The 13,109-nt window shown below is 61.4% G+C and overlaps 1 protein-coding gene across 1 annotated transcript in view; it reads right to left on the reverse strand.

Annotated features, from left to right (window-relative positions):
- LOC123030376 (proline dehydrogenase 1, mitochondrial-like) overlaps window positions 1-13,103 on the reverse strand; it is a 16,142-nt gene extending 3,039 nt beyond the window's left edge. Inside the window, 10 exon segments of the mRNA XM_044444245.1 lie at window positions 19-165; window positions 1,161-1,253; window positions 2,816-2,897; window positions 3,498-3,577; window positions 5,127-5,243; window positions 6,300-6,364; window positions 7,091-7,234; window positions 7,945-7,979; window positions 11,771-11,979; window positions 12,963-13,103. Coding sequence (XP_044300180.1) covers window positions 19-165; window positions 1,161-1,253; window positions 2,816-2,897; window positions 3,498-3,577; window positions 5,127-5,243; window positions 6,300-6,364; window positions 7,091-7,234; window positions 7,945-7,979; window positions 11,771-11,976 — 969 coding nt within the window. The 5' untranslated portion in view covers window positions 11,977-11,979; window positions 12,963-13,103.
- Window positions 13,104-13,109: the final 6 nt, after the last annotated feature.

Consider the following 13,109-nt stretch of genomic DNA (forward strand, 5'->3'; position numbering starts at 1 on the left):
GTGCCACGTGGGTGGTGCCCTCAGCTAGCACTGGAACGTGTTGAAGACAGCGGCCTTCTCCCGGTTGAACTTGCGCTGCATCTCGAGGGTGAGGCGGCTGATGGCCGGCTGGAAGTAGGTCTGCTCCGCATCCACCATCAGCCGCACGCCTGTCCTGACAGCTTTCTGGGAACGACAGGGCGGCACAGGTCACGGAGGCCCCGAGCCACTGAAGCGGGGCGGCTCCACCACGTGGCACCCACGGGGCTCCACTTGGGGGTCCTGCCAGTGGCACAAGCTCAAAGCTGAGGGGCCCCCGAATGCTTCCTGTGCCCCGTGAGAAAGTCTCCCCGGAAACGGAGGGCACGCATGACAGCAGTATGCACTTGGCAGCAGGGCACCCTCCGTGCGCGGCCCCCGCCCCCGCCCCCACTAAGTGGGACTTCCTTCCACGGTGCTGCGCAAGCGGAGCCTGCCCAGTCCGCCCCATGAGCCGCGCACGCCCGCCCCTGCCCGGCTTTCCCTGCCTTCCCTGCCGCGAGGCCCTCCCGCGAGCCCCCGCTCCCAGCTCGCCCTCCCGCACCCCGCTGCGTGCCAGGTCTGCCCCGGCTGGCTAGGCCCCTTGCTGCGGATCCAGCCCGTCCCCCTGAGCCGAGCCTGGGAGGAGAGCCGGGGAGGTCCCGCGAGGCCCGGCCAACGGCGAGCAGCACTGCCCGAGGCGTGTCCCCCAGCAAGGCCCGGCGTGGCCCGAGCACCACCGCGCCCTGCTGCGGGGCGTGTGTGCCGCGTGCTGCGCTTTGCCAAGGGTGGCAGCCTGTCCCCGAAACCGCTGGCCAGCCCCAGCTCGGAGGGGTCAGGGAAGGAGCGCGAGCGTCTCCCCCGGCCCCAGGCAGGGCGATTGGCAGGTCCGCCAGGCCTTCCAAAAACAGGATTTCAGAGGGCGCCTGCTTCTCCACTAAGGGTTGCCCTGGACTCCGCTGTGTGCCAGATGGGCTGGGGGCAGTGGGGGCGCATGGCACACGAACAGCCGAGCATCCCATCGAGCGCTGCCGTGTCTGCCCCCGCATACCTGCTGCTTGAAGTGGGCGCCTCGCTCTGCCTCCACCTCCTTCAACAGTGGCCCTCTGCCTGCAGCTGCCCCACTGCAGCCTCTCAGAAAGAGGACCCCCCTCAGCCCTCACCTTGGCCAGCACATCCATGCGCTGCAGCATGCGCTTCATCTGCTTCTCCTCTTCCTCGGTGAAGTGAGCGAGCAGCGGCTCCAGCTGCCCTGTCTGGAAGGAGAGGCGACACGCAGGCTTCGGACGGGGGCAGGACACTCCCCTGGCTGCCCAGGGCTCCAGGCTGGCCTCCGGGAGCTGGCAGAAGACGGGCCGGGATGCTCCTCTGCCAAGGGGTGACTCTCCCACCCTCAGTGCCTGCCTGGGGTCAGCCGGGAGCAAGTCCTGGCATGGAAAAGGGCCTCTGGGTCAGAAGGGGCAACTTGGAAAGAGAACTCGGCTGGGGGTTGTTCGTCGGCATGCTGCCGGGCTACAGTGGTCGGAGGCAAGCACAGCAGCCCCGGCCCCACAGCCGCCATTTACACTGTGAAGGCATTTTGTGGATGGCTCGAGGAGGAAGGAACAGCCCAGGAACCGAGACAAGGAGCCATGGTTGCTTCAGTCATCCGCCAGACTGTGCGTAGGGAAGCAAGCAGGCAGTTAGCTTGTCGCTTGCGCAAGCTTTGTGCTCCACAGGTTTGGCTCATGGGAATTCTGCCCCGTGCCTCCTTGGAGTGCCGAGCCATTTTCCAAATGCAGAGCAAGGCAGAAGCAAGCGGTCAGACAAGCCGTGTGTCAGCGCGACGTGCGACGGGTCCCATTCTCGCGCTGTACCGCAGAGGCCTGTGGACGGCACTTTCAGGACCCAGGGTGAGGCCCGTGACTGCCGCTTGCTTGCTGGCAACCAATTTAGCCAGAGGGCCACCAGGGGCAGATGGGTCAGGCACTGGCAGCCAGAGTTGCCCTTCAGCAATGGTGTGCCATGCGACGGGCGGGCGGCTGCTAGATGCGAACAAGGCGGGCCGTGCCTCGTCTTCTCCATGCCACGAGTGCAACGCTCTCAGGTGCTGAAGAAAGGCGATTCCCCGCACCGGCATCGCCTGCCAGAAACAGTCTGTGAGCAGAGACCATGGGATGCCACCCTTATGCGAGGCCAAGGCCAACGGAGTGTCGGGCGCATCCTGTCTAGGCCAGGCTTCTGCAGTCCGGTGCCCCCAACTGCCAAGCTGCCACGTTGCAGGAACCGCAGCAGCTCTCTGGGTTTCCAGGCAGCTTTTGCCAGGCATCGACCCCGGCAGCTGCACAGGCAGCGTGACCGCCATCCTCGCTGCAGGGTGCCTGCAACGCGGCGAGCGGAGAGTATGCTCAGGCCAGAGTGCCACAAGTGGGTGGTAGCAGCTTCCCCACCCTTCTGGAGGCGAGAGATTAAGCACAGTTGCGGAATCCCAGAACTGCGGTCCTGTTATCAGAAGCAGAAAATGGAGGCAGTGCCTCGTCGCAGCACTTCTGGTCAAGCGGGCTCCAGCCCCGGGATGCTGCGCCGCCTCCCTGGTGCCACAAGCCCGTTGTCCTTCCTTCAGCGGCAAGCGCTTTGCAGCTTGTCCAAGCGGCCAGGTGTTATTTTCCCGGTCTCCTTGAATGGGCCGGCCTCTCAGAATTAGACAGCCACAACCCTAGCTACTGCGGTGCCTTCAGCTTTCCTGGCAAGGGAGGGCCTTTCCCTCGGGGGGCTGCCCCAGCATCAGAAGGCCTCATGAAGCCCCAGGGCCTCCCTCCTGCTGGACCGAGCCATTTACCTTCATGTTCGGGACAAGCAAGAGTTTGGAGATCTCTGTCCGAGCATCAATCAAGCTGTTCCAGTCCAGCAGGTCCACTGTTCTGGGGCCCAGGAAAGAAAAGGCAGAGATCTTGGCGAGCTGCAGCGATGAGCTGAAGCATCCAAATTTCCCCCAGGGACCTCCCACCCCAGACACCAAGGTGCCCAGATCCACCTTGGAGGATCTGCGCTCCACAAACCTCGGCTGCAGAAAATTCTGCACCCGGCCCTCCCTGCCTGCGAGTTCTGTGTCACTTTCCAAATGCAGAATAAGACATGACACTTAGACAAAGGCCCACGTCCACACTCGCAAGAACCTGGTCTCAAGTCTTTCTCCCGCCCTCATTCTCTCATTTTAGGAAGCTTCCCCAACCCGCTTGCAAGCGCAGGTTGCTGCTTCACTTCCCACAGAGGTGGTTTGGGGCTGAGGTCCAAATAACTCATCTCCGCACTTCCGTGCAGAAGAAGAGCTGGCCGAGTCAGACCAGAGGTCTCTGTTTCTGTTCGTAGGCGGGCCAACAAAATGGGAGACCTCTGCGAGCACGACAGCCCCCTCCCACAGGGTCCCCACCAACGGGCACCAGAGGCCTGCTCCCATCGTTACTGGAGGCAGCATCCCTCCCTTCTCTGCCATGGGCTTCTCTAGCCCCGCGGGCACTTACCCAGACACGCCCAGCTTCTCGCCAGTGAACCAGTGCTGGCTCTCCGCTTTGGTGGCGATCCCCAGTTTGGCCAGCGCCTCCTGCCACAACCAGAGAGCGTCGGTGCTGGATTCTGCCACCCTGCGGTCCTTTATTTTTATTTTTTATTTATTCGATGCGCAGTTTTGATGTGCAGGGAAATTGCACCGACAAAAAATCTAAACCCCCCTCCCTCCAATTTGTTGTTGTCGTGCGTTGTCAGGTCACCCGCAACTTGTGGCAGCCTGATGGGCGACCGCCCTCCGGCCGGCCTGGCCCAGCACAGCCTTGCTCCGCTCTTCAGGCACAGGCTGCAGCCCCCAGGGTGGCCCGAATCGGAGCGGAGCGGAGCGGGAAGGGGCCCTCTGGCGTGCTCCTTATTCTTCTGCCCTTGACTTTTGCCAGCCCGGCTGTCTTCTCAGGAAGTGCCAGCGGCCTGGCAGCTGCGCTTATGCCACTCGTGCTTCCGGGGCAAGTTCTGGCTGCATTTGATCGGAGCCCCACCTGTTCGTCTTTCTGCCGGCCAGCCACGCTCCCTCCCCTGGGCAACTCGCGCCTAGTGGCGGCCCAGAAGCTGCAGCCTGGAGCCTGAGCGAGTCCCTGGCTTGGCACATCGTAGGCTGGGCTGCCACGACGGCGGGGCTGCCTGCTCCCTGCCGGGAAGGCTTGAGCGGCCTGGGATCAGGCTGCTGGGCAATCAGCCCCCCGGGCACAGGCCTGGGCAATCAGGAAGACTGAAGCAGGTCTCGCAAGCTGCACCCTGACAGCAGATGGGCTCTCGCTTCGGCGAGGAGGTGGGCCTTCTCCACAGCGCACCTCCCTTCCGAAATGAGCTCCCGGCTGGGACCCCGGAGGCATCCACTGCATCACAACTCAGTTCTTCACCCGGGATCCTGAGTGAGTGTCCTGCCCTGCTGCTGAATTTGTGTGAGATTATTTCAGTGTTTTCAACTGTGCTTTATATAAAATGTTTAACAGTTTTGTGTATGCAACTGGTACTTCAATGCAGAATATACTGGGGATTTTCTTCTGAACTGCTCCAAAATATTTTTAACTACATCTGGTGGTACATAAATCCATGAAACAGTCTTGGCGGAGAACAACTGGGCTTGCCAGGATGCAGAAACGGGAATCGAAGCGCCTGACCCCTCCTGGGTCACATCGCCTGTCCGCCCAGGGCAGGCGGCATCTCCAGCAGGCCCCTCTGCTGGGTCCCGCCCAGGGCCCTTCCCCATGCTGGGAGGAGGCTCAGATTCCCCCGCGATCCCCCCTGTGCCAGTCAAGCCCTCTGGGGCAGACCAGAGCAGGCCTGGCCGGGCCCCTTTGGGCCTCCAGCAGAGGACCCCGGCCCTGCTTACTCGCCTGCCGCTCGCCAGGCCCCCGCCGGCCCGCCTCTGCCCTCGTGCGAGCAGAGCCATGGCGACGGTGAGGGGAAGGGGCGCGAGAAGGTGAGCAGCCCCAGGGAGGAGGCCTCCGGGGCGCCTTGGCGGGGCTCTGGAGCTGGCACGGGCCAGGCTGGCCTTGGGGCGCAGGTCTCGCCCTGCCACGGCCTCCGGCGACTGGGCGGGCACGGGAGGGCCTGCACGCGCCCCGTGTCCACGCACGGCTCACCTGCAGCTTCTCCACCTCCAGCCTGGTCTCCAGGGCAGCCAGGCCCGCCTTGCCCTGCTCCGCAGCCAGCAGGTGGAAGAACCGGCCCCACTTCACCAGCACCTCCGAGAACTGCAGCTGCAGACGGGGACAGTGTGTGGGTCAGTGCGAGTGCAGCCCCCGGTGCCACTGAAAGGCGCACGTGCAGCCAGCGGGACTGGACCACGCCAGCTTGCAAGGCGGCTCCCCAGCCCAGTGGCCTCCGGACACGCGGGCCCACGCCCGGCATTTCTGGCCATGCTGCAGACGACCTGCAAATCGTGGGGGGAGGGACCAGGAGGCAGCCTCCGTCTAAACCGGGTCGCGCCATTTGCGCTCCCCGGCCTGCTTCTTCAAGGCAAGACATCCGAGACAAGCTCCAGTTAGCGAGCCGCCTGGAACACTGGGGCTGTCTGAAACGAGGGCCGGAAGGCTCCAGGGAGGGTGTTGCCCAGGTGTGGCGCCCCGGCAGAAGCGTTGCTCCTTGCGGGCACCAGAGGCAGGTGGCACAAGGCATGGCTCCCCCAGGAAGTCCAGTGGTTTCTGAGAAGAGCAAGAGGCCCCCCCAAGGTCACAAGGGCTCCGGAGGGCCAAGAAGAGGGGAGAAGTGGTGGGTGAAGTGAGACCTGCTTGCTTGCTTGTTTGTTTGTTTTCAAAGGGATTTTTAAAAGGTGTGTGTGCCAGGGGTTTCAAAAATAACTTTTGTTCAAAAGGAACCCTGAAGATTAGGCACAGGTAACTTTGTAAGTGAAAGTCTGATCCTCCCCAGTGATGTACATTTGAGGGGCTGATGCTTTTTGGTAGTAATAGAATAGCTAAAAATAAGCAAAGCATTTCTAAGTTAAACATTTGAAATCGTGTAGGGACTGCACAGCGATACTGTCCAGTCTTAAATCAAAACTATGCTTTGCATTTTCTTGCATCGCTGAGGAGAAGGCCCAGTCAAACCTCTGCTCCAGATGAGCGCTTCCAAGGTATCGCCTGGGTGCGGGTGGATTTGGAGGACAGGCCGACTGGCTGCTGTGGCACTTGCTCTCCAGCCAAGCTGTCCTGCTGGGGCAGACGGCCGGCTCGCGCCCCTCTGCGGCTGTGCGTGCACCTGTGCCCAGGGCTGCCAGCTGGAGGGGGACGCGCCCAGCATGCGGCTGGACCTACCAGGAACTGGGGCCTTCCCAGCGCAGTCAGCTTGATGGCCGAGAAGCCGTCCTCGGAGCTGCCACCTGCGAAGAGCACAGCACGTGCTGGTTGCCTTTCCGACACACGACCGAAGGCCCCGGCACCTGGCACGGGAAGCCCATCTATGCTATTTTGCCACAGCCCTGAAAGGCGGGCTAGGCACAGATTTGCACTCGTTTCAGTAGGGGCCTCGCACTCGGCATGAAGCCAGGCTGCGGAGAGAGGGCGAAATTCTGGCTCGGAGCCCCTGGGCCCGTAGTTGCGCTTTGGGTGGACAGCGCCCTGCAAGGCCTGCACTGGCCCCAGAACCCCTAGGCAGAGCTGGGCCCCACCGGCCCGGGGGCCATGCCCAGTCTCCTGGGCACAAAATATGGGCCACTGGAGGTCCCCGAAGAGCAGCAGCCTCAGGACAGGCTTTCCCCGACCGCTCATCACCCCAATTTTTCAGTGGTTTCTGGGGGTCTTGTAGCTTCCCTCGCCCCCACACGCCATCATTAACAGCTTTAAATTACAGTATGCTAGTGTTTGACAATTCAGGCATTTCTGCCCCCCCACCCCCAGCACGTGGCCCCAAGAGCGTGTCTGAACCCAAGTCCAGCCTAGGCCGAAAGAGGCCCCGCGCTGCTTGGAGGGCAGCTGGGAGAATGCCCCGGCACCCTCGGGCGAAGAGTGCACCTTGGAGGGCTCTGGCCGGATGCAGCTGCTGACGCAGCACTTTGGAAGGGGCTGGCACCTGGGGGGGGGGCTTCCTGGAGGGGCTCCCTGCCTACCTGAGGCTTCGATGCATTTCAGGAACGTCTCCATGTGCCGGTCGCACTTGGCTTCATCCGCATAGAAGTAGGTACGGGCACTGATGACCCCATCCCGGCGGTCGCCAAACTTGCGATGCACGCTGTAGCGTTTCTCCCGTTGCTCTGCAAGAGACCCAGGTGGGTGGCAGGTGAGGGGCCTGTCCCAGCCCAGCGCTCCCACCTGCCACAGCACACGATGCAAGCTGCTAGTCCTGACGGGAGGCCCAGGAAGCCCTCTGAAGGGGCCGCACTCTCCTTAGCCCACCTTGAGGTTGACTAGGCGAACCCGCTTGTGCGCAGCTTCCCTGTCCCTGCGGTGGAGCTGCCTCTGTGGCGATCAAGATTGCGGGAGAGCTCAGACCCTCTGTCCCAGTTTGGACCAGCACTTGGGTCAAGGCACAGAAGACGACGACGGCAGTCGCTGCTCGTCTCAGGGGCCTGGCCAAGCACAGGGCACCCTCTGACCTACAGCAGAGCCAGAACTGCCCCCACGTGAACTCAGCCCCTGCACAGGAGGAGCAGGCCACCCCCTGGGCCAGTTCCCACGCGGAAGGCGGCTCCCGGCAGCCTATCTGTATTCATCTCATTTCTTTACTGCCCTACAGCCAAAGCTGTGCAGCTGGCCCTGAGCCTCTGTTTCAAAGGCAATGCGGGAGGGGTGGGGAGGGGAGGGGGCTCCATTTACGTTTTGCTGGCCATGGATGTGTTCCGCAAGAATAAAAAGCAGAGTAACACACTGGGATGGGGACAGTCTGGAAAGCCAAGGCTGGTGGTGGGGAAGAGGCAGGGCAGGTTCCAGGGCAGACTGCAAACTCGCGCGCTTCTGCACTTACTGCCTGTCTCCTTCTCAAATGCGGAGGTGCAGGAGCTGGAAAGAAAACGCGCACAAGCCTTGGTCACTGCCCTTCCACGTCGCAGTGGATGCCACCCCCGCGACCCCCGCATGCCCCTGCGTGAGCCCCCCGGACAGCTGACCCAGCACAGAGGCAGCCCACGGCTTGCAGAAAAGACCAGCAGGAGGCGGCCTGGCCATCTCACGGGAAAGGAGGCCGCTGACCCTGCTGCCTCGCCCTTCCAGCAGCCCACACGACCCTTCCGGAAAGAAGCTCCACGCCACCCCACTCCCTCCTGAACCTGCTCTCCACTTACAGCAAGGGCTTAAAAACCTCAGGGAAGGGATAGGGTTGACCTGTGGTGCTCCAGTGATTGCTGGACTTCAATTCCCATCAGCCCTAGCCAATGGGATGGTAGGAGTTGCTGTCACACATTCCCTGTCCTTGACCTAGGGGAAACTTCGCACCTGCATTCAGAAATGGTGGGACCCTTGTTCTGCTAACTCTGCTGTGCAGATTACCCCATAGTTGAGACATGAAACATCGTTAAAATGAATGTTTACTAATGAATACTGAGGAAAGCCATAACGGATTCAAAGCAGCTCAGGTTTTTATGAATCTGACTTGCACATTCTGCAGCAGACTGACTTATGCCTCGCAGAGTTTCTATGGACTTGTAAACCATTAAAATGTTAGGGAGGATTTATGTGAATCCACACTTGTACTAAAATAAATTCAGCAAATGGAAACAAAATTCTTATTCACTCCTGAAAAAATTCTAATTTCATCAGTGCTTGACAAAAGATGATCCAGAAGGTGTGAAATACAGGTGAGTGGATTTAATAACACCTGTGCATCCCTAGGTGTTATGCAAGGGATCTGGGTCTTGCAGCCAAGTTTTCTGCAAGCCGGAGAGTTTTGGCTACAGGTAGTACAGCAATGAAAGAAATCATATTACTAATATGATGCTGCCACCAACAGGCTCCGCTCGAGCACCGAGGCAGAAGCTCTGTCAAAGGTGCAGATGCTCCCGGAAGCCGTGTGTGGTAGCGCCAGGATTTGCTGCATGCGGGACCAAAATGGAAAGGAATGCAAGAGATGGGCAAAAGACCAAGCGGCAGCTGCAGCAGCAAAGGGTTAAAGGGACTCAAGTTAGCCGGGACAGAGCAGGTGCCGCCGGGACCGGGAACAGGTGCCTGCAACATGAGCCCTCTTTCAGCAGTTGGAGCGACCCAATTCGCGCAAGGAAGTCCTGTGACATGGATTAGCGAGCAGGTGAGCTTGTAAACATGCGCCTAAGCAGAATGGAAGAGGGGACGGGGAGGCGGGGGGAAGGGAGGGGCGGCCCTGATGATCCGCCGCATGCCGCAATCACACCAGCAGTGGCACAACTACGTGCTGAGGAGGAATTCGGTGGGCGACCCCAGCCAAAACACAGCCTCCAGCACGCCTGGGACAGACACCAGGCTGAGCCACCGCAGAGCTGCTGCTGCTTTGCTGGACCAGCCTTTGCCAACCTGGTGCCCTCCAGGGGACTGGAGTGCCGCTCCCCAGTCCAGCCCACCGGACTCGGGACAGTCCTTGGGCCAACCCTGCTTTCTTTGGTATTATTTATGATTGAGGAGGCTCCAACGTGGGTGCACGTAAAGCTCTTTCAGTTTTGAGGGGTGTCCTTATCCGGACCGGGAGCCAGAAGGACTCCAACCTCCTCCAGCCGTGGGCCTCTGGGTGGGTCAGCACTGCAGGCTAACTCCTCTGGTCTACTCAGCAAAATGCCCAGTCCAGCATTCCTGGACAGAAGCCTGAGTGAAGTGCCCCTTGCGGGGCAGGAAGCAGGTGTGCAGAAGAGAAAGAGTTCGCTCTGCAGCCCAGGATCCTTCAAACGTTTTCCCACAGGGACTCCCTGAAGTGCCAGCCAAAGCGTCCAGAGCCACCCAAGAGCTGCCAGCAGAAAACACAGAGTGAGGAAAAGGCCTCATTCTATTCAGGCAGCTATTAAGGTCAGAGCAGCGAGTGGCTCCTCGAGCTGGCAGGAGGCGGCCTGGCAGCTCTGCTGATAAAGGCATCCCGCGGAGAGACAGGCTTCCGCTTGCTGGCAGCTGTCCTGTTTGCGCAAGAGACCTGCCTCCCCAGCAGCCACTCAGGCTGGAGGGGAAGGTCTCCCTGGGCTAATCAGAGCACTTCCGTGTTTGGGCGGTTTCCCTTTTTTGGCAGTCACAAGTTGCACATTGTGTACCAGCCAAAGCGGACAATCTGCCTTGTGACGCAGGACAGGTTGCGCCCCGTCCTGCAGAAGGCGTACACACACCACCCCGGGCAGCTTCCCATAAACTCCCTTCGAGGTCTGGGAAGCACACACACAGCACAGGTTTGACACGAGGCACGCAACACTTGCCGTTGTGCAGCAGGCAGCCGAGGCCGCCGGCACTGGGCGCTCCCCGCAGAGAGCGAAGGGGCGGCTGCAGCATCCCTCGCGGGGGCATCCCTGCAGACGCGGTCCCCAGCACCTTCGGGCCGAGGGTCCCAGGAAGCACTACCCCCCCCCAGGCAAGAGCCCCCCAGCCCACACAGACCAGTGGCCCAGCGCCACATCGGGCAGGACCACGGGCTCGCACGGCACCTGCCGCTTCCCCACACTGGCATTGAGCCTGTCAGGGCAGGGCCATCAGTGCCACGTATGGCAGCCCTCCCCAAGCTGGGGACCTGCCGATGCACTGGACTACAACTCCCATCACCCCTAGCCACAGTGGGTTTAGCAGTGAAGGAACTGGGATGGGGATGTGGCACATGATTTCCGCCCAAGTTCTCTAAGGGCGAGCCCCTGCGCATGCTTAGTCAGAGGAGTCCTTCAGCTCCCAGGGCAGCTGGCTGGGAAATGCTGGGGGGGGGGGGGGGCCCCTGTAGGAATCATGCACAGGGCTGCTCCCTGAAGGACTGTTTCCTGGCAGAACCAGTGGCGCGGAATCGCAGCAGGAGTGCGCGACAGACTGTGAGAGGCGGCCCAAGGGACGGAGGCCTGGCGCTTTCCCACTTGACCTTTCCCAGCGTGCGCACTGGGAACAACGAGTGGCACTGGCGCCTTCCCCTTCACTCGAGGAACCCTGAGCACGGAGGTCTGGGATGCCCGACTCTCCCAGATGACACCCTCGGGGCTCGTGTGCCTGTGCATTTCCACAACAAACCAGCTGAAAATTCCCATGTGAGCACCCCTGGGATGCCACGCCAAGATATGGACTAAGTTCCAGTGGACTTGGTCAGTGGCCTCATCCATGCCACCCGAGAGCTGATGACTAGATGGAAAGGAAGAGGTGGCAGATACTGCAATGAAGGAGGCCAGGAAGGCCAAGTATGAGCTTGACCATGACACACAGCGGCAACATTTCTCCTGCAAGGCCACTGCTCCGGCAGCGCTTGCATCACCCCAAATTCCTGTCCACCGCTCCCTCGCCAGTCTGTGCCCTTATGGCCCGATAGCCCTCAAACTGGTTTTTCTCCTTGCTAGTTCCGGCCAGATTCAGCTGCCGCAAGCAAGGAGCTGTTGTGATAAGCCAGGCCAGCCACCCTGCGTTCCGTCCAGCACAAGCTGGAGGCGTGGAAGGAGAACCGGGTGTAAACCAGCTGACATTCCCTATTGCGCAAAACCAGGCCACCACTTGCTCACTGGGGAACTGCGTAAGTGAGGACCTTTGTCCCTCCCCCCAAAACACGCTGCATTCCCATGCGATGCGGTGAAGGAAAAGCCGGCCCCCAAACCAGCAGCCCAGTGCGCCGCGCCAGGTCGGGGGAGGCTGGGCAACCCTCCAGCCAAGCTGCAGAGGCCACTTACTCCATTTCCTTCTTCTCAGCCTCTTCGGTGGTCAGATCCTCCTCCACGCTGTAGTCTAGCACAGAGCCCACCCCGTAGGCACGGTTGTGCTGGATGAGGGGCTTGATGGCTTCTTGGTCTTCCCCAGCCACGAACTGCCCGTAGAAGGTCAGCTTCATCAGCGCCTCAAAGAGCCGGCGGCCCAGGAGCTTCTGGCTGAGATGCATCAACTGCGGGGTCACAGAACCAGGCTGCCAGTCAAGCGCTTTCTCCCCACATGCACCTCCCCAGGGAGACAAGGCGGGCAGCTGGCCTTAAGGGCCCTTCCACACCCTGGGCGACTCACCAGAGACCTCAGGGCTGTGGCCACAGCGGAGGCGGGGAGAAGAAATGGCAGACATGCTTCTATTCCTTTCGCTTTCCAAAACGAAAGTGAATGTGGAGGCAGCATTTCTCCAGAACTGCTCAGGAAGCATTTCCAGAATTTCAGGAATGCATGATCTCAGCCCACCCAGTCCCTCGGCTGCTCATCACGAGCCCCGAAAACTTTTCTCCAAATGCTTCTGTGGATGGCTTGCGCTGTTGCTTGCTCAGGGGGCCAGAATGAGGAAAATTCTGCTGCACCAGACCCCCTCCCCAGGGGGATGCAAAGGGCAGCAGGCCGGAGGCCCCCTCAAGCACACTCTCACCATGGAGAGCTCAGTGCCAGCGGGCGCATCCCGGTGATCCAGAGTGGGGGGCGGGCGGGGGGGAGTGCTGGCGATTCGAGAGCCTCATCTTTCCCCACAGCCCTACCTGGAAGTCACGAGAGGAAACCCCCCCAGGCTTGCCGTGTTGAATGGAAGGACAACACAAACGGGCTTTAGATGCATACATATAAATACACGCGCAAGCCCTTTTCTCTCTTACCCGCGGACTCTGCACTGAACTGAGTTCGATAAAGCGGGGAAGGAGGGATGGGGAAGGGTCGGAAGGGATCGCTCCGCTCGGGCTCTTCGCGGGCACGGCGCAAGAGGGGCGGGCGGCGGGGGCTACACCGCGGCGGGAGGGCAGAAGCGGCGTCCCGCGAGCGCGGAGCCCCGTCCCAAGGGCAACCCAGCCGCGCGGCACAGGCAGCAGGCAGCCAGCGCCCCCGGCGCAGCCCGCCTCGGCGGGACCGGCCGCTCCCCCCCCACCCCCGGGCCGGGGCTCTTCCTCGCGGCTCGGCGCCTACCTGCTCGGCGCGCTCCACCAGCGGCCCGATGGCGCACAGGCGCAGCACCAGGAGCCCGCGCGCCAGCTCGGCGCTGCTCTTGCTCCGGAACGCCTCCCGCGCGTCCGAGAAGTCCACGGCAGGCGGCGGCGGCAGCGGCGGCGGCTG

Source organism: Varanus komodoensis, unplaced genomic scaffold (genome assembly GCF_004798865.1).
Source record: "Varanus komodoensis strain SLA01 unplaced genomic scaffold, ASM479886v1 scaffold44_3, whole genome shotgun sequence".
NCBI classification, from domain to species: Eukaryota; Metazoa; Chordata; class Lepidosauria; order Squamata; family Varanidae; genus Varanus; species Varanus komodoensis.